General features: G+C 43.8%; 1 protein-coding gene across 2 annotated transcripts in view; it reads right to left on the minus strand.

Moving 5' to 3' along the window:
• cntnap5a (contactin associated protein family member 5a) overlaps positions 1 to 21,804 on the minus strand; it is a 144,721-nt gene that overhangs the window by 44,197 nt on the left and 78,720 nt on the right. For both annotated transcript variants that reach the window (XM_087830168.1, XM_087830169.1), the window contains exons 8-13: positions 20,596 to 20,863; positions 15,848 to 15,991; positions 15,565 to 15,730; positions 9,261 to 9,367; positions 5,766 to 5,885; positions 608 to 808 (exon numbers count right to left, since the gene is read on the minus strand). In XM_087830168.1, the coding sequence (XP_087686294.1) occupies positions 608 to 808; positions 5,766 to 5,885; positions 9,261 to 9,367; positions 15,565 to 15,730; positions 15,848 to 15,991; positions 20,596 to 20,863 (1,006 nt within the window). The remainder of the gene's footprint in view (positions 1 to 607; positions 809 to 5,765; positions 5,886 to 9,260; positions 9,368 to 15,564; positions 15,731 to 15,847; positions 15,992 to 20,595; positions 20,864 to 21,804) is intronic.

The raw sequence follows: 21,804 nt of genomic DNA on the forward strand, positions 1-21,804 counted from the left end.
ACCTGCACGCTCAGAAAAGTGGATTACAAAAAGACATTTGACCTGTTTTCCACGGGAGATGCGAGCGTCCAAACAACAAAGACGGCCGTTACAAAACGCCGACTGTTTCTTCGAGTGTTCACGCAGCTACGAAATCCGCTGTTGTGGCTGTTGTTTGATGTCTGGGGTGATAATGAACTTGTTTGTTTGTGCACACATGCTACCCAGGGAACAGCAGAATCATGAATCTTTCATGATTTAAGCGCGAGCGCTCGGATGTTTGGAACACCATAGGTGCCAGAGATCTGAGATGAATGTACACCAGAAGATTGGACACAGCCTTTCAGCTTATTGTTCAACGATAACAAGAGCAGGGAAGCAGCGGGCGAGGGGATGTTAAGGGGCAGCAGCTACCAACGTGGCCCCGGGCTGACAGCCTGACAATGCAACAAAAACACGACGTTCAACTGCTTCCTTTGGATGAGCCCACTCAGTCCCACAGTGGGGGGGAGCCGGCCGTGGGGTCAGCAAGCAAATGCATGTGAGAGCATATAAACAGGTTTGCCCTGTATTTCTGCTGAGCACGTGTCCAGTGCAGCTCGGGACATGTTTTAGGACAGTCACTGACCTTTTGTGTTAAACAGACGGGACTTCCTGCAGTTGTAAACCACTTCCTGTTGGCACTGTTCCGACCCGGATACGATGGCGCGTAGTTGTTCGGCCGAAGCGCTGTAGTTGAAAATCATGACGTGAGGTTTCTGAAGGGACGAGGTCTGAACTGTGACCGGAGCGGTGCTGTTGTGGGACAGCACGGTCCACACCTTCTTCTCTGCAAGACAAACGTTCCCGCGTTACTGTGAAGACAACATCAGCACCTCCTGCACCGAGATCCCCCCCACAGTGTGTCTGTGTGCAACACGAGGTCATCGTTAGATATGGACACATGAATGTGAACTCTGCTATATTATATATAAAATAAACTTATATTAACCATAGAACGCCACAGCTTATCTTTTTACACGCTGTAGTTTGGGAGCATTTCAAGTTGCTATACATCAATACAACCATTATAGCCCAGATTTTAATAATATGTCTGCATTAAGTGCATAGGAATTACATAAATTGCAAAAAAGTGCAATAAACTACAAAAAAATTGAAAATCGTTTTTGTTTTTTTAACATATATTTCCAGTTAGAGAAATTTAAGAGGCTTATCCCTCAAAACTGTAAATACAAAAAAGTTGCACAAAATAGTTTCCCACCACAGGAAATTTATTTTGAGTGTCTTCATAGTTTTATTTTTGAAATACACCAATTTTTATACACTGCAGGAAAAACGAAAATATATATTATTATAATGCAAATTTGCAAAAAAGCAGCATATGCATCAAAATAAACTGTTTCCAACAGTGTAGTATGAGTCCTAAGCATCCCAGAAACCACACAGAAAGTCATAAACTCGGACATGAATTTTAAAAACACAGCATATCTTTGTAAATGCCCTATAGGAAAAAACGACCGCGGACATGCGATAGTTCGCTCTGACGTCTGTTCCAACATAGGAAGTGTTACAAACAGCTGATCGGATCGGCAAAGCGTGTTTCTGGAATATTATGTTTTTGTTGCTGCAAGTGCTTTTTATGCAGTTTTTGCAAAGCTATATGTGGAAGGAAACTGTGACCGAGGACAAGCTGATAGCATAAGATGTAAGTACAACTCCTCCGGTTTCATATGCAAAAAACATTATTGCGCTAGCTCACGTGGTTGCAGTGCTACAAGGATTTAAAAACAGTTATGCCAAACGTGCCCGCTCCAGCCGGCCATAAAGGGCTAACTGAAAATGACTTGATTGGCAAAACTCTGAAGTAAAAAGCAAACAAACAAAGACTTATCGTTTGTCATTGACGGCTCTTTACTTTACAGTATAAAGCTCGTTGAAGCGACTGCTGTCGTGATTTGATGCAATATAAATGAATCTGACAGGGTGAAGTGATCCTGTCATATTAGGTTCATCCTGTTTATTTATCCTATGACCACGAGGCCAACGACGACACATCACTTCACACTAGAGACGGCATGATACCACTTTTTTTATGTCCGATACCGATATCATAAATTTGGATATCTGCTGATACCGATATGAATCCGATATAGTGTTTTAATCAATAAAACTGTTTTTTTAATATATTGATGCTTTTTGTATAAGTTCATACTCAAGTTTAAATAAACAACAACACTAAAGCTATTCTGTTACACCTGTATGTAAAAAAACACACTGCACCCAAAATATTTCATAGTTCAGCAAAACTGATCAATCTAATAAACTTAAACCTGCTCCATCCTCCCTATTCTGGTATTTTAAAGAGCACTTAGCAGAAATATTAAACAACCTAACTAATAGGGTTGAAAACTCCCAGCAAAAAAAAAAATAGGGAACCACCCTCCACCTCATGATGCTTAATCGATGTAATCAAATTTAATTTGGTGCAGGGTAAAAATGCACAGAAATAAATTATTTTCCAAGAATAATTAAATAGATTCAACATCTTTCTTCTACAGAACTGCAGACTGCACAGATGGTTCCCAAAGGAAAAAGTACTGTAGCTTACTAGGGTATATTAGACTTAACAGTTACTATATACAGTAATGGACTTCTATACATTTAAATCAGATTAAAACTTTGGGTGTAAGATTCAGATAATTATTTATTAAAAGCTCGACATTTTAAATGAGAATAAGAAAGAAAAGTATGTCTTTGTGCCCCCTTTCCCTGTTCATGCCCTATCGGCCCCCCTGGCTAAACTTTGCTAGATCCGCCCCTGCACAGTTACGTCAGCTGTAGAAAAAGATCCTGGTGTAGAAATAATATTAAATAAATTCTAACAACAGCTGATCAAGCTTAAACGTGCTGCTGTTGTTCAGCCGCTGGTTTCCTCTTTCTGGTGAGAAGTGGGCCAAAAACTAAGAAGAGAGACGATCAGCTGATCATTGATCAGTTTATGATTGAAGTAGCAGCAAGAAGAGGCAGTCGCTCCATATATCGGTTGTTAAGCTTAACGTGGGAATGCTTTACAAACATTCAGAAATGAACTTACACACTTGCTTTACTTCTCTCTGGGAAAACTTCCTCGGAGATGAAATGCTGGTTTGGTAGCGACGCTACAAACACACACAGCCGCTCTATCACGTGACCACACTGCTCCGACGTGCTACGGTTATGAGCCGAGTTACGCCGTGTCGCAAGTTTTGTGAGGTGCTTTTTTGATATTTAATGGATCGATTACATTTTTTATTTCTCTCCGATATCCGATCCAGTCATTTAGGTCAGTATCGGACCGATACCGACCGATATCTACTTCAAACCCTACACTTTGAAAAAGAACCTGATTTTATTCGTATCCACATACCAACACAGAATATTTTGGATAAAATCAGACGGCTGTGTTCATGATTATTCTCATCAGGTTGGCAGGTTTACAGCTATTTACATCTCTAATGGATTCCTTAATTGAGGTCAAGTTGAGACGTATTTGCTGCAGAACGACTGAGATTTTCAAGGAGACGACTGAAAAAACAAACGCTGGACGAGCAGAGAACACCACGTTCGCTCTGTAATGTCATCACTGCTACATTAACCTTGCAGGGACGAAGCAGCTGGGGAAGTTGTGACAGCGCGGTGACGAGCGCGGCCTCCAGAGTGTCAAAACTCAATATGTTTTGTCCTACATGTCAGGCAGACTGTGGATCAGCTCGTGTCCCTCTGCCTGTCTGTCAAAAGTCACATCTCAGGTGACACGGAGCAGATTGTGTTTGTGCCATCAAAAGCTCTTTCTGGCTCCCGAATCAAAACAGCCACACCGGTGACACCAGTCTGCTCCCACAGCTCCCAAACACGAACGCTAACCCATCCCAAATGCAGCCTGGTGCCACGCGATCGCCGTCGATATCCGTGCTGCCGGCGGCGACGTTCGTAATTATTTTATCGACTCCTCTGCCTCGACGTAACCTTCCTCGTTTCTCCACGAGCAACAGATAACTCTTGCCCATAAATCAATGGGCAAATTTCTGTGAAAATGAACGTGGATATTCCTGCTTGCAGCACGGCGAGCGCTGCAGACGTGACTTTGAGCTGGGATCAGGTCAAAACCAAAACTTTTACCCAAGAAATGTGCAGATTTATGCATTCCTGCAAACGACTTAACAGTTTAAACGTTGTCATGGCACCGTGACTCGCCCTGCATCCAGAATTACTGCGACCCCGTCATGAAGTGCACTGTGCAGGGGATTAACCCTTGTTGACGTTAATGACCCCGAGCCTCTGGACGCCACTGGGAGGGGGCTTAAGATCTCTAAGCCTGTCAAGTTGTAATCTTTTTTTAATATATTTTTAACTGGCTTTATTGGATGGATACAGGGAGGCGATGCGGTAAAGCGCCACGGGTCGGACTCGACCCCAGCCGGTCGCCGCTCATCTGACTGAACTAACCCGGTGCCAAGTTGTAACCCCACATTTCTGCTCTCAGCCATACTTGAGTGGACAAGATGACCTTTTAACCCTTTAAGACCTACCATAGAACCAAGTCCACCAGAGCTTATATTATATGTTTACATGCTGTGGAGCCATTTTTGGGAGCATTTCAAGTTGCTATACATCAATACAACCATTACAGCCTAAATTTTAATAATATGTCTGCATTAAGTGCATAGTAATTACATAAATTGCAACAAAGTGCAATAAACTACAAAAAAATGTAAAATCGTTTTTGTTTTTTTAACATATATTTCTAGTTAGAGAAATTTAAGAGGCTTATCCCTCAAAACTGTAAATACAAAAAAGTTGAACAAAATAGTTTCCCACCACAGGAAATTTATTTTGAGTGTCTTCATAGTTTTATTTTTGAAATACACCAATTTTTATATACTGCAGGAAAAACGAAAATAAATATTATAATGCAAATTTGCAAAAAAGCAGCATATGCATCAAAATAAACTATTTCCAGCAGTGCAATATGAGTCCTAAGCATCCCAGAAACCACACAGAAAGTCATAAAGTCAAACATAACTTTTAAAAACACCAGTATAGGCTCATGAGGCCCTGATGGTAAAAAACTACATTTCCACGAAAATGACGTCACTTCCGGTTTCGGGCAGGTCATGGCGGACATGCAAAAGTTCGCGCTGACGTCTATTCCAACATCGGAAGTGTTATGAACAGCTGATCGGATCGGCAAAGCGTGTTTCTGGAATATTATGTTTGTGTTGCTGCAAGTGCTTTTTATGCAGTTTTTGCAAAGCTACATGTGGAAGGAAACTGTGACCGAGGACAAGCTGATGGCATAAGATGTAAGTACAACTCCTCCGGTTTCATATGCAAAAAACATTACTGCGCTAGCTCACGTGGTTGCAGAGCTACCGGGATTTAAAAATAGTTACGCAAAACAGAGCGTGCCCGCTCTGACCGGTTTTAAAGGGTTAATTGAAGCATCATTCATGAAGACACCATGAAAACTTTTCCCTCTGATTAAAGATCGAGGCAACAAAAGGCAGCATGCTGCATATACATAAAGAACCAAAAGATTGGAAACAAATGAAAGATGAAATCTGTGTTTAACACACAGCGAACATGCATTTAAAAACCCTCAGGAGGTCGCCTCGACTGCTGCTGGCTCTGGATCAATGCAGGCTAATCTATAAGCCAGTGCACTCTTTACTCTGAGCTTTCTCTGCGTTCTCGGGTGATGTTGAATGGAGTAAAAGGTGACAACACGAGGTCTACAATGATCTCACCTGTCATGTTGCAGTATACCTGTGTGGGCCCCAGAGGACCACTCCCATCTGGATCGATGAAGTAGAAGCCCGACGAGCTGCCGCTCAGCTTGTAGGCCTCGCAGGAAGACTCGTAAATGGCTGCAAGATGCAGAGCGGGACAGAAATCAGTCATTCGTCCAAGAATCAGCCCACGCTCTGACGGCTCTCGATTGGATGAGTCGTGAATACACAAAACCTATCTAAATGTATGAACTCTGTGCTGTATTACAGAAGTGAATGATGTCCACGCTTTGGCTTTTTTCTTTATGCTAATTATGGCACCAACATGCTGAACCAATGTCCTCCACACCAACCGATTCACATCAAGGAGCATCGTAAACATCTTCACAGAGACACAGACGAACAGAGGCCTTTGTTTGTGGCAGTGACTGTCAGTTTAATGGGATGAAAGGACGACGACAGCGAACGAACGTTACTGTCTGCTGCTGGCTTCATAATAACTTCTATTATTTGATGAAAATAATTAAGTCAAGTCAGCCTATTTGTACGCCATGTTTTTCAAAAATAGAAGTCAATGTAACAAACGGAGATAAATGGCAGAGACATCACAAAGCATCCAAATACAGAAAAGCCAAAAAACTCAAGGAGAACAATTAAAACTACATGACAGCACAGGCCTTTGTGAGCTTCTCTAGATACCACAGGATCTGCTTTCAACAGCCTGATGAGGCGAAAGACTAACATGACAGCAGAACCTTTAGTTTAGACCCACGGCAGCGACGCAGTAGCTCATCCTGTTCATGCTCCATCATAACTCACTACCTCTAAAACAACAGACATGACCCCTATGGGCTCAAACTGCGCTCATAAATATTTTGTACTTGTAAATCAGACGATGTAGCTGTGAAATGAATTTTGTAACCTTGTGTGTTTGTAAAAAATATTCACAAACGTTATTTTTTGGACCATAAGGCGCACTGGATTATAAGCCCCGCTACACAAAACAAAACAGTCAGAGTCTCGCTTCCTCCACTTCCGTATCATTGATTCCTTAATGCTGAATTCTCTCACAGCGGCTCTATTCCCATGTTGTTGCAGTATATGATAATAATAATGGATTGCATTTATATAGCGCTTTACAATTCCACTATTCATTCACACACTGGTGGAGGCAGCTACAGTTGTAGCCACAGCTGCCCTGGGGCAGACTGACAGAAGCGAGGCTGCCATATCGCACCATCAGCCCCTCTGACCATCACCAGTAGGTGGTAGGTGAAGTGTCTTGCCCAAGGACACAACGACCGAGACTGTCTGAGCCGGGGCTTGAACCGGCAACCTTCCAGTTACAAGACGAACTGTCAACTCTTTGAGCCACGATTAATGACTAACCTCGTATTGTGGATGGATTATCTCAGTTGTTCTCCTGACTGAAGTTTGGTCCGTTTACAGCATCCTGCCATGCGATTGCATTTGTCTCTTTAACTTTTATGGGGGGGAGTTAGCGTTCATCCTCCAGCTTCATGTTTATTCTATGCTAACATAGCTGTGTAGCTAGCCATCACGTAGCACATCATTATATAGCAGCTAGCCCAACTTCAGTAACCCTACAAACGTCACTGCGGTTTAGTTTTCTCTATTCATTTATGTTGGAAGTGATAGCAGAGCTGTACGTTTGAGTATTTACAGAAATCTCTCAGTCAGAACATGCTATATCATGTTTAGGTGGAAGCTAGCGAGCTAACTTCCTGCTAACTTCTAACTCTGTTAAATTTAATAAATCCTGTTTTCATGGATGCCTGGATGTTAAACTTAATTGTTACACCTGGTAAAGCAGCAACGCTGATCATTTTATTAAAGATGAAAGAATTTAGACAGTTTTTAACTCTCAGTGATGCCGCAGCGTTTGTTTGACTTTGGGACCTGAAGCAGACGGAGTTTAGGACCCAGATTACAAGGCTCCTGACTACAGTAGCTGTAATGCTCCAACAATCCATCAAGCGGTGCGGCTTCGTAGTTTAGCAAAGTCGGACTAAAACATTTTTGAGAGATGTTTGAGCGCCGTGTACATAAAATTATTTCGAGCTCAGTAAGCACAACCAGAATTCATACATAAGGCGCCCTGATGATTTTTGAGAAAATTAAAGGACTTTAAGTGCGCCTTATAGTACGGAAAATATGGTAATCATGTTTTTGTTATGGTGTGGTTACAAAGGAAAAAAACTCAGTAATTAGCTTTTAGAAAGACACACATTCTCATCTATAGATGCAGAAACATAAATCAGTTCACAGCTACACAGTTTGATTGAAACTGACCTGGAGAACACTTTGGCCAAAGACTCACATACACACACAAACACTGCAGGAGGATCAGTGAATCTGTGGATGGTGGAAGGAAAGATGACAAATACCTCATCAGTCCTTTGGCCACATAAGTCTCAACTTTACTAATGAATGTTTCCAGCCACTGCATCTGTCAAAGCTAACAAGTCTCAGTTATGATGCTAGTGCCAGCCAGTATAACCAGCATGGTAAGGTGCTGTCCAGTGGAGTGTTTTCTAAAACCACCCAGTGGGCAAAATGAGACCTTTTTGTCACAGTCATGCAGTTTGAACTCAGCAGGAGAAGTGTGTGTGTGTGTGTTCCTGTCTAGCTATCTTTGTGAGGACCGAAATCTGCATTCTGCTATACTTGTGAGAACCAACAGTCACTTGTGAGGACACACTCACGGTCCTCACGAGTTTGAAGCATTTTTAAGGCTCAAAATGTGATTTTAGGGTCAGGGTTACAACTAGGGGCAATGAAGGTCCTCACTAAGATAGCTGAATGGGCTTGTGTGTGTGTGTGTGTGTGTGTGTGTGTGTGTGTGTGTGTGTGTGTGTGTGTGTGTGTGTGTGTGCAAACTCCAGAGATGAAGCCAGACATTTCTGAATCTCTGAATCTGCTGAGTGTTTTCAGACTCTGTCAGGTTTCAGGTTTTGAGTCCAGACAGAAAAGTTGATTTCACGTGTTTACGGGGAAGTTGATGAAAGGCCCTATTTTTAATTCAGCAGATGATCTTATCTGCCATGTTCTCTCCATCAGCCAAACACGACGGTGTTTGCCTGCATATAAACAAGATATCAGTATTCTGGGGCAGGGGAATTTCACACATACTTTCCAACAGCCGTCTCCACAGCAAATATCAAGGCGATGTCATAAAATGACAGCCGTAAGGCAAAGCTCCTACATGCAGAGTCAGTCTAAAGTCAGCCAGTCTAACACTATTTAGGGTGTAGCGAAAAGAGATTCTCAGAATTTTGAAAGTGAGAATAGCAGCATCGGTTGTAAAGGTCTTGTCAAGTCGAAGCAGGACGGCTTTTTTTGCTCTGCACAGGTGAAGAAAGGTACGAGCGAGGCTGGCGGATGTGTGCCGAATCGAATGACACAACCGGGCAGACCGAGAATAAATGGGGCGGTGCGGCGGGTGTAATGGCGGCTTTGAGAGGAGGTGAAGAAATGAGACAAAGTGCTCACAGTTGTGACATGTCGCTCCAGCGTAACCCGTCCCCGAGCAGTCACAGGAGAAAGAGCTCCACATCTGAGAACAGCGCGCTCCGTGTTCACACAGGTTAGGAAGGCATCTGCAAAGGAAAGCACAGTTTAGGAATCCACTCATTTACTCAGTGATTGTACCTGATATATGGACATTTGGATCACTTTATTTTCACAGTTTGAACCTTTGATCCAGCACGACGACATTTCGATCCACTGTATGTTGTTGGGTTGACTCTCTCGACTTTACATGAAAAGTCCTAATGTGCACACGCTGTTCACCAACAGCACCAACGTTTCACAGTCCGGGGACTCATCAGACCATGCACATGAACGAACGGTGAACCCACCTGAGAAAATTTAAACTCTACTCTCTCAATTTATTTCTACTAATAATAAATAATGATTTTCCTCTTCCTTTCATTCACTTCTCATTGGTACACGGGGATCGGCCCGGCCAGTCTCCTTCGAGGCCTTCCCCTGTACACGGTCCTTCATCCATCATCGTTCATCATAACTGAGCTCGTGAAATAAAACTTAAAGGAAGTTCTTCCTTCCCACTGACACCAAGTGCTTCCCCATCAACGATCATCTATTGCTGCAGATTTTCTCTCTAATATTGTATATAAAGCACTTTGAGGTAACTGTTGTTGTAACTGGTGCTATAAGAAGATTTTAGCATTACAATCTGGAGCTCTAACCGCGGCGATCTTCATTCATGGTATCTGCCTTTCTGCCAGAACTGCAGTTCAGCTGTTTCTGATTCATGAATCTCTGTCTGAGGAACACTTAAACAAAACAGGACTGAGTGGATCTGCAATGATGAACATCTGTCATTATAGTTAGTCACAAAGCAGAGAAGCAGAATACACTTCAAACCCCATCCTTGTGTGTTTTCTTGCGTTCTCCAGAGTCGGATTGGCGGTTCATCACATGACCATGACGTGACACTTCAGTCACATTTCCACCTAAAGTCACCAATGAAGCTAAGATGAGGGGACATCTATGGACAGTGTGTGGTTCTCTGTCCAGTGAGGGAGAGAGAGGTTTGTCACAGACCTGACAGGCTTTTCAGTAATGACGCTTCTCAGGCTCACAAAGAAAAAGATGCTGCTGCTGTTAGCGTCTGCATGCTATGTTAGCATCTGCATGCTATGTTAGCGTCTGCATGCTATGTTAGCGTCTGCATGCTATGTTAGCGTCTGCATGCTATGTTAGCTCAAATGCTATTGTCACTACCCGATCCGTACCGGAAACCCGATCGGTACCCCGCATGCGCAAATCTTACGTCACTTCCTCTCTTTGCCAACATTGCGACATTCAATATATTTGAATGATACGGTTAGCGCCCAGTTAGCTCCTAGCATTTCTCAACAGCTCTGCCTCCTTTTCGACTACCGGGACATTTAAACGATGGATAATCCGTGTACAAACAAATTCATGCTTTTCTCCTCAACAGAGAGCGTTCCCGATTGAACAACAGCGCCGTAAAATAAGAAGAATGGCGCCTTATTACAGACTTAATAATATTGATTTAGCAATGTGTCACATGAAGATTCAGCAGCCAGATTAAGTGTTTACTGACAATTGACAGTGATAGCGGACATCATCATCACTATTCCAACAATCCTCTCCACACAGACAAGCATAAACACACTCGACTATCACTAAATCAAATTTAACACGCGTTTGTAATGACGCCAATTCAGTTTACAATAGGGTTCATTCACTCGGTCAGCAGGTGGCAGTATCCTCATACACTGGGGAGTAAACTGCCATTAAACGAACAGAAGAAGAAGAAAACATCTGCACATGCGCGGTACGGATCGGGTAGACCCGATTTGTACGGTCCGACTTTGCACATGCGCAGTAAGGATCGGGGAGTCCCGATCCGTAACTATCTTTTTATTTTTCGTTTTTGTCTACATTGTACTGAAATGCTTCATTATTGCAAACATTTTAAGATATACTTATTATTCTAAACATTTTAACAGATACTCTGACCCATAACTATCGTAAAACGCTACGACCGGAAGTAGACACCTTTCGCGCATGCGGGGTACCGATCAGGTTTCCGGTACGGATCGGGTAGTGACACTATGTTAGCGTCTGCATGCTATGTTAGCTCAAATACTATGTTAGCGTCTGCATGCTATGTTAGCGTCTGCATGCTATGTTAGCGTCTGCATGCTATGTTAGCGTCTGCATGCTATGTTAGCTCAAATGCTCTGCCACACAAAACCACACAGAGCTGAGCTGAGCAGATCGGCCCTCTGTCACTGCTACCAAAGGGGTATATCAATGCATATATCTACGACTGGTCCTTCTCTTCAGACTGTAAGCAGCGATTTTAAAGTGAAGGACATGCAACATGCTAGCATGTCAGAAACAACACAGAACAAGTTATCTCATTGAACAAGCTGCAGGCAGAGATGTTCTGTCTTTTGACTGCTTGTAATTAATTGATTATCAAAATGTTTGCTAATTAACTTTCCCGTCTGCTGACTAATTGAAAAATCTGTAGTTACCTCCTAATGTGCTGAGCTCTTTCAAGCTTTCAGAACAACTGAGGCTTTAGGAGCTGCTCAGGATGATAACACTTTACTTCCAACAACAAAGAAGGAAAAACAAACAAACCCACATAAACAGTCTTCCAGTCATCTGCATTAGCGACTAACAGAACCAGTTGTTTTGTCGGTGTTTACAAAGCCGATCTTTTATCCAGCAGGTAAGAAAGAGCCGTGCTCACGTTCGCCTTTATTCGCTCCCGTGCTGTCATGAACACCAGCTTTGAAGTCCCCCAAAAGACTCATTTGCTGTTGATTCATGTTGTGCAGAGTAAAAATAAAAACAAGTGTGAACCGACGCTTTCTCACACTGCGCCCTTGTCTGAATTTGAAAAAGTGGAGCCGTGGCAGCGCTTCTCTAAAAATAAATGCATCTCTGTCACCTTCAGACAAGAATGGCCGTTAATAGGATTTCACCACAAAACGTGTTGCAGGGAACATTTTAAACTGCACTCTTCTGATTAATAGTCCCGTCCTCGAGCCTCCTTCAGTTTCACATAATTGCCAGCCTTTCAAGCATGCATCTATAATTTCATGCACTTTTATCTCTCACCTATTAACTGCAGCAGCACAGGCCGGCCGCAACACGGATAAGGTTGCAGCCGTCGGTTTAATTACCGTCGGGCTATTTTCTGATGTTGTGTGCACGGTTGACCTTACAGGTCAAGAAATGACAGCAGCCGGCACACCCAGGTGCACACGAACAATAAAGCGAGTCACAGTGTAATTAGACCGAAAGCTAAGAAGATTCAGACGGAGTTCATTTCCTCGTATCGTCAAAGTAAAGCCTCAGAACAGAAATGAGGAAATCACCTCCCTCATGTGTTCAAAGGATTTTTATTACCACTTAATTTGCCATTTGATCTCATTCACCCAGTAAATACATCCCAGGACCGAGCTCTCACCATACTGGTGAGAAATCAGATGTCACTGGTGAAGGTGGATCTCACAAAGAAACCCTGAGGCACCCCACTCTCGTATCATAGCAACTCGACGCCGTAAGCTAGCCCTGAAGCACAGCGCGCTTTATCCACTTTCGTTTATCAGCCATGTCTATCATAAAATCATAAAAGGACTTGAAACGAGTGAAACACCATAAAGCCATCAGGACGGCAGTCGTCCAGGTCATGTTCCTCATGTTCACTATCACACAGAGTCCTGATTGTCCTTAGAGATGCAGGTTCATCAATTTGATAATAATAATAAACATAAGCCTGATAAATCAATCTTTTTCAGGAAGTAAACGGTTATTCAGTGTAAAATATGTAACCAAGCCAACACCAAAGGAAAGACAAACACAGTTAGCATGTAGATGAAGATGAAGGAGTTTCCCCAAGGAGCTGCTGGAGCCTAAATTAAAGTTCAAGCATAAAGACGGGAGTACAGGCTGGCATGCTGTGAAGTGTGTGCACTGGATGATAACAGTGGCTCTACACAGTGCAGCCCTCTGGCCCACACGGTACAATGTAAGCAGTGGCACTGCTGTATGTGTCATCATTTGAATAAGAACAGGGTCCAACCAAAAGCTGAAGGGTGTCCTGGCGCAGCCTTAGAGATGCACCAAATGTTGGCCTCCGTGATGAAGTGACAGCAGCGGCTGAATGAGGATCTGAGTGATTCAGGGTAGAGCTGCTGTTCCCTCAGTGATGGTTCAGGCTTCCTGTGAGGATGCCTTCTGGATGCATCTAAGCTGAGTAATCCGTCCATCCAAGAGGAGGCCCAGAACACGATGGAAATGTTTTTCACGTGGTTTGAGAACATCTGCGAGTCAGTGTCCAAACAGAAGAGCCAGAGGCTGGGAGATGTTTGGACTACAATGAGACTGCTGTGCCCAGCAGTAGAAATGGACGTATGGATGGCTGCTTAAAGAAAACAGAGGAAGGCTGAACTAATCTTGAGGAGTTTGTACACCACTGCAGTATCAGCGAGGAGTTTGTACACCACTGCAGTATCGGCGAGGAGTTTGTACACCACTGCAGTATCGGCGAGGAGTTTGTACACCACTGCAGTATCGGCGAGGAGTTTGTACACACTACAGTATCGGCGAGGAGTTTGTACACCACTGCAGTATCGGCGAGGAGTTTGTACACCACTGCAGTATCGGCGAGGAGTTTGTACACCACTGCAGTATCGGCGAGGAGTTTGTACACACTACAGTATCGGCGAGGAGTTTGTACACACTACAGTATCGGGGAGGAGTTTGTACACCACTGCAGTATCGGCGAGGAGTTTGTACACACTACAGTATCGGCGAGGAGTTTGTACACCACTGCAGTATCGGCGAGGAGTTTGTACACACTACAGTATCGGCGAGGAGTTTGTACACCACTGCAGTATCGGCGAGGAGTTTGTACACCACTAAAGTATCGGCGAGGAGTTTGTACACCACTGCAGTATCGGCGAGGAGTTTGTACACCACTAAAGTATCGGCGAGGAGTTTGTACACCACTGCAGTATCGGCGAGGAGTTTGTACACCACTACAGTATCGGCGAGGAGTTTGTACACACTACAGTATCGGCGAGGAGTTTGTACACCACTAAAGTATCGGCGAGGAGTTTGTACACCACTACAGTATCGGCGAGGAGTTTGTACACCACTAAAGTATCGGCGAGGAGTTTGTACACACTACAGTATCGGCGAGGAGTTTGTACACCACTGCAGTATCGGCGAGGAGTTTGTACACCACTGCAGTATCGGCGAGGAGTTTGTACACACTACAGTATTGGCGAGGAGTTTGTACACACTACAGTATCGGCGAGGAGTTTGTACACCACTGCAGTATCGGCGAGGAGTTTGTACACACTACAGTATCGGCGAGGAGTTTGTACACCACTGCAGTATCGGCGAGGAGTTTGTACACCACTAAAGTATCGGCGAGGAGTTTGTACACCACTGCAGTATCGGCGAGGAGTTTGTACACCACTAAAGTATCGGCGAGGAGTTTGTACACACTACAGTATCGGCGAGGAGTTTGTACACCACTACAGTATCGGCGAGGAGTTTGTACACCACTGCAGTACCGGCGAGGAGTTTGTACACCACTGCAGTATCGGCGAGGAGTTTGTACACACTACAGTATCGGCACCAAAGCTTCAGCCATGTTTCATCAAAGACAGCCTGATGCTGTTTGTGTAATCCTAGTGGCAGTGTCACGCCCTTCAATAAATGAAATTACACGGAAGAGCACCAAAGCATGCTCCTGGAGCTGCATCGCCTTCTTTATTCGGTCACTTCCTGCAGCGCGCCGTTCGCCTCACTGACATGGGAGACCGCCGTCACTCCCGTGTTTGTGTCTTAGACAGCAGACATGTGAAACTGAAGAAAAAGCTGCATGTGTACTTCAATCCTGCGCATGATCCACATGAAGGTGCTCACAGGGCGCCCAGCTGTGCAGGGTAATGAGGGAGAGCACGGCGCACAGGGCAGTAGGGAGGCAGCTTGTTAGCATAGTCGTCTGCCAGAGAAGCTCCTCGCCAGTTTCCTGTTGCACTTTAATTGGACGATCCTGTCAGTTTGCCTCTATAGGACAAGATGTCAGTGACATTCAGGCTGCGCTGCAGGCAGCACGCTGTCATCCACAAATTAACAGAGTGGGCATGGATGAGGCTGCGCTGCCATCTTGGATAATGTTTGACATTCAACAGTCACATGTGTGCATGCTTTCAGCAGCTCCACGTCTGAGCCACGTCCTTACTCAAACACATTCAGGCTACGTTACCTGTCTTTTATATTGCACGTGTCGAACTGAAGCTCGTTATAATTCCCCAGCAGTCCTTGCTGCACGTGACTGAGATTCATCAGCTGGCTGTTGATGAATATGAGCTGCATACAACCCTGGAACGCCGGAGCAAAGCCCTGGCAGTCTGGAGCAGTCGCAGGACAGCCTGGATGGAAATAACACACGATACAACCTTTAGCTTTTACTCCCAAGAAACATTCGGTTAGAGCGTAAAGTCTTAAGCTGTGTTAATAATGGAAGCATGGTGTGTAAATCCACTAACCTCCAAAGTAAAAGCTGCCTCTGGATTGCACTTGTTCCCAAAGTTCAATAGTGGAGGAGGGCTCGTTATCCACAGTCAGAGTGATCTGCAGGCTCCTGGCGTCGAGGCTCACAGAGTGCCACAGCCCGTCGCTGACTCTCCTGCCTGATGAAGAACGGTTTGGAAGTTTAGATGACAACAATATTTATTCATTTTACTCTTGTTAGACATAGACTTTTAAGAGCTGCCAGTAAATTTCCTGTGCACACACACGCTTGTTTTCACGGACACCACAGGAGCTTCCAGCCTCCTCCATCACTCGGAGCCTCCGAACAAAAAGTCTGCCTCCTCCGCCGTGTCACTCAGCGCATATTTTATCATTTAGATGAAGTGAATATGGAAATGTGGAGAAATTACTAACGTCAGCTTCTTCCTGGTTCTTTATTATTGTCAACAAATAGCGTGGGTGCATTAGCTCCACTAATGTGAAGTAAGCACTGTACCGCAGTCAATCCTTCTCCATTCTTCACTTAAAGATGACACCAGCGTCTCTGTTACAGTCGATCGCCTGCAGTTAGAAGGCTGCAGACATGAGGAAACGCGCTCTACTCGGATTAGCTGAAACATGTTAGCACGACTCTGCAGACCAACATCTGGAATATCTTCTGACGTGTCAGATTCTTTGTTCCCTTGTTGCTGAGAAGGTTACTACAGCTGCCTGCACTGCCTAACTCAAACCTTTAACCTGTAAGCAAGTGCTTCAGTAAGTAAAAGTGGCTGGAGCCTTCAGGAGGACTGACTGAGCCACGCCTCTGTTCCACTCACACTCAGTCCAACATGCCTGTGACTTGCAGCAGATCCCTGCATCCCAGAAGAGTCGGGGCCGCGGGTATTTCCTTCTCTCCGTTCACTGTGTCATGGAATAAGCAGTGTTGCCACAGCAGACAACATTAATCTGAGTTTCCTTCTCTCCTTTCAGGTCAGATATATAAATCTCACCATGTGTTTGCTGCCCAGTCAGTTTGTGTGGCTGCTGCTCATCTTTTAACCCTTTAAGACCGACCATAGAACCAAGTCCGCCAGAGCTTATATTATATGTTTACATGCTGTGGAGCCATTTTTGGGAGCATTTCAAGTTGCTATACATCAATACAACCATTACAGCCCAAATTTTAATAATATGTATGAATTAAGTGCATAGTAATTACATAAATTGCAAAAAAGTGCAATAAACTACAAAAAAATTGAAAATCGTTTTTGTTTTTTTAACATATATTTCTAGTTAGAGAAATTTAAGAGGCTTATCCCTCAAAACTGTAAATACAAAAAAGTTGCACTAAATAGTTTCCCACCACAGGAAATTTATTTTGAGTGTCTTCATAGTTTTATTTTTGAAATACATCAATTTTTATATACTGCAGGAAAAACGAAAATAAATATTATAATGCAAATTTGCAAAAAAGCAGCATATGCATCAAAATAAACTATTTCCAGCAGTGCAATATGAGTCCTAAGCATCCCAGAAACCACACAGAAAGTCATAAAGTCAAAGATAACTTTTAAAAACACCAGTATAGGCTCATGAGGCCCTGATGGTAAAAAACTACATTTCTGCAAAAATGACGTCACTTCCGGTTTTGGGCAGGTCATGGCGGACATGCGAAAGTTCGCACTGATGGACGTAGGAAGTGTTACAAACAGCTGATCGGATCGGCAAAGCGTGTTTCTGGAATATTATGTTTTTGTTGCTGCAAGTGCTTTTTATGCAGTTTTTGCAAAACTATATGTGGAAGGAAACTGTGACCGAGGACAAGCTGATGGCATAAGATGTAAGTACAACTCCTCCGGTTTCATATGCAAAAAACATTATTGCGCTAGCTCACGTGGTTGCAGAGCTACCGGGATTTTAAAGTAGTTTAAAGTAGCCTGCTCTGACCGGTTTTAAAGTATTAGAGTGGCGAGCGCTCACACTAAACATGGCCAAAGACTTCCTGCATGTACAGCTAATAATCCCTGTGAGCTAAGAGCTGAGCCTCCTTTAAACATTCAGGTCGAGGCAGCTTCTGTTTGTGCTTCATGTCAGCTTATATCCTCGCGACGCTCTTATCGTTTTCACATCCAACCCGGGGCCGAGTGCGTTCGAGTGCTGCAGCACCAGTGTTGTAGTCAGAGCCACCGCGGCGGCTCGCGGCATCTCCTCAGCAGAATAAGGATCGTAATCAGTCCGAGACGGAGGAGCTGGAGTCTGACAGCAGCACAAGACTCTGAACAACTAAATGAGTCTGAGGACTGCAGGGACTATTAGATGGGTAGGAACAGCAGATCGCATTGACGCATGCATTTGTTTCACAGGTCAACTCTTATCCTCAGTCCTGCCTCTAAAGATATATTTGGATGTGATCACTGCTCCAAAGAGTGGCAGCCCCGTGTCCACTCCAGTCTGTGTGTTCATGCAACATGTTGTGCGTCTCCTGACTAGAGTCTGATGGAGACTTCTTAATGAAAGTCTTCTCACATTAAGGTGCCAGTGCACGCAGCTCCCACGTTATCAGTCAGGGCCCATTTTCATCCTGCCAACGCTCTCCTATCAGCTGAACGAGGACGCAGTGAAACAGTGACGTGACAGAGCTAATGAAACTGAAGGGAAAAGTCCAACTTTGGAGAAAAATGCAAGTCTGAAGTTTGAAGTTTGCATCTGTGCTCGGTGCAGCATGTTCCCACAGGACGGGTTTCCACACATCAGAGACGCGTTTAATATGATAATGTTGTTTGCTGCGTATAGATGCTATGATACGCTATATATAATTTCAGTTTGACCTCCAAAAGTGGACGAGAAAGACGAGGGATTGTGATGACGCTAACACGAACAATAAACAGATCCCTTCCTTTAACTATGGTAAATGTATTGTTTCTGCACGGCTGCAGGACTCGAGGTCACGGGCTTCACAGGCTGCAGCTCTGAGGCTGATACGTCCTTGCGCAGATGTTTAATTTAATGCACCATGAGGCAAATTATATAAAAGGGAATACAGTCCCCGAGCTGTGGTTTTCTTCTCCATCTATATTTCCCTGCAGCCATCCAACTGCGGAGAGCCTGACTTCCCCCAAGCAATCTTACTTATCTCTGTTATTTTTGCTAAGGAATCCTATACAGATAATTAGATGATATTTTCCCTCAAGTCCCCCTCCTCCCAAAAAAAGAAAAAGCCATAATATTTTCGACTTTCTTGAGGATGAAGGTGATACAAGCACCTTGGAGGACTTGCAGTGCAAACAGGCTTTTTGAGGCGATGATGCTGTGAATCAAAATGTGACCAAACCCTGTGTCAGTCTGTGTTCATGCTAAGCTAATTCATCTAGCCCCTTTGCTAAGCTAGTAGTAGCTTCTTAGTGGACTCAAAAATAGAATAAAACAACATTAAATTGATCTAATGTGTCGCACTGCTACAACCGCACACTGTGAAGAAAAATGACTAAAATTGAATACTAAAAGTGTACAAACAAAAGCTGTTCCATCCTCCAGGAGCGTGCACAGGAGCGCAGCTGTGGACGTCAGCTTCATTTTTCATCTCTACAACGAAAATGACCCACTGGGGTTGGACACAGGGCCTCTCCTGGTGTCCTGTAGTTCCTCCTGCTTGGACTTTGGGTCCTGATCATTACACGAGGGTCATTTCTGTAGCTATATTTCATGTTTCTTGAGCTCCTGAGCTGGTTTGCAGCATGAAGCTGGATTATCCTGCAGGCCAGCTGTGTAACTGGCATGCACCAATCAGACGTGGATCTGTGGGGTTGATTAACCCTTTAAGACCTACCATAGAACCAAGTCTGCCAGAGCTTATATTATATGTTTACATGCTGTGGAGCCATTTTTGGGAGCATTTCAAGTTGCTATACATCAATACAACCATTACAGCCTAGATTTTAATAATATGTCTGCATTAAGTGCATAGTAACTACATAAATTGCAAAAAAGTGCAATAAACTACAAAAAAATTGAAAATCGTTTTTATTTTTTTAACATATATTTCTAGTTAGAGAAATTTAAGAGGCTTATCCCTCAAAACTGTAAATACAAAAAAGTTGCACAAAATAGTTTCCCACCACAGGAAATTTATTTTGAGTGTCTTCATAGTTTTATTTTTGAAATACACCAATTTTTATACACTGCAGGAAAAACGAAAATAAATATTATAATGCAAATTTGCAAAAAAGCAGCATATGCATCAAAATAAACTATTTCCAGCAGTGCAATATGAGTCCTAAGCATCCCAGAAACCACACAGAAAGTCATAAAGTCAAACATAACTTTTAAAAACACCAGTATAGGCTCATGAGGCCTTGATGGTAAAAAACTACATTTCTGCAAAATGACGTCACTTCCAGTTTCGGGCAGGTCATGGTGGACATGCAAAAGTTCGCGCTGATGGACGTAGGAAGTGTTACAAACAGCTGATCGGATCGGCAAAGCGTGTTTCTGGAATATTGTGTTTTTGTTGCTGCAAGTGCTTTTTATGCAGTTTTTGCAAAACTATATGTGGAAGGAAACTGTGACCGAGGACAAGCTGATGGCATAAGATGTAAGTACAACTCCTCCGGTTTCATATGCAAAAACAATTATTGCGCTAGCTTACGTGGTTGCAGAGCTACCGGGATTTAAAAATAGTTACGCAAACAGAGCGTTCCCGCTCCGACCGGCTTTAAAGGGTTAAGTCTAGTTCGAGTGCTCAGTAGAATCAGGGACACGTTAGTCTGTCGTGTGGACTCACCGGCTGACGCCTCTGATTTCTGTCGTCCCGAGCTGTGGAGGGTCAGGCGTAGCCAGCTGTTGCTGATCTGCAGCCTCAGTTTCTGCGGATCTGGGTTGAGTTGGACGGAGAGCAGCAACCCCTCCGGGTTCCACGTCCTGAACTGGAAGCGAACGGAGAAACCCCCCACAGCGGGCAACGCTGACGGGAGCGACAGGAAGCTGCTGCTGGAGCTCACGAAGGTGCAAGCCACCAGCTGGGGCTGCGAACACGAGAAGGTCACGTTGCCCTGGAGGACGAAAAAGCCAAGGATGCAGATTTACATGCGTCTTGCACAATATGTTAGGTGTCATGGGGAATAAATGTCACGTTGTTATGCACGAACAGGGAACAAATGGTAAGAGAACTGACACCAGAACCTTTTCCTCGTGTCAACCACAACATTCATTAAACTGAATTATTTGGCATCAACAGCAAATTATTCATCAGTACCAATTTGTAGTACTTGGAACAGAATATAAATTTATAGTAATGCTGTAAAAGAGCCGACACGTTTTGTAGTGTCGAATGAAAATTTAATCAAATGACCTCACACTGAGAGAGAGCTGAACGTCAGCGTTTCTTCATAATGGATTCACTTTGCTTTTCACTGTTTCCCTGTTTTCTGCAACACACGTAGCATTACAGTGTTACAGTCTCACAGCACAGCGATGGTCATTAGATGATCATTTTAAAAAGCAGACTCTCATATCTTCTCAGATATTAAATATGAGGTCAGCATATATACAAGTCATGTCTGGGAGGCTAAAGCTTCAAGCAGTTGTTTATTCTACTGGCTCCTATTGGCTGCTGAGAGATGACTCTAATATTGGTCTCATCCAACCCAGCCCCACCCACCTGCTGTTAAAAATATTATATTGGCTGGGGACAGCCAATCAGAAGTCTCCATTAAAGGGTGTCATTAAAGGAAGAGGAACTGGAAACTGGTTGGATTCTCTGTATGTCTCAGTGCTTCTTTATTACCTCCTTTATGGGAGGAAAGAATAGGAAGACTGTTCCATCCCATAATACACAGAGACACACATCAGAGCATCCATGGAGACGATCAGCAAAACAGACAAATATACAATACACCGGCTGCTGGTGTTGCACTGAAAATAGGGTCAGTGGTGTTAATGTGGAAACACACACAGACACACACACACAGACACACACACAGACACACACAGA

This window comes from Neolamprologus brichardi, chromosome 16 (genome assembly GCF_056152115.1).
Source record: "Neolamprologus brichardi isolate AB-2024 chromosome 16, ASM5615211v1, whole genome shotgun sequence".
In the NCBI taxonomy this organism is placed as follows: domain Eukaryota; kingdom Metazoa; phylum Chordata; class Actinopteri; order Cichliformes; family Cichlidae; genus Neolamprologus; species Neolamprologus brichardi.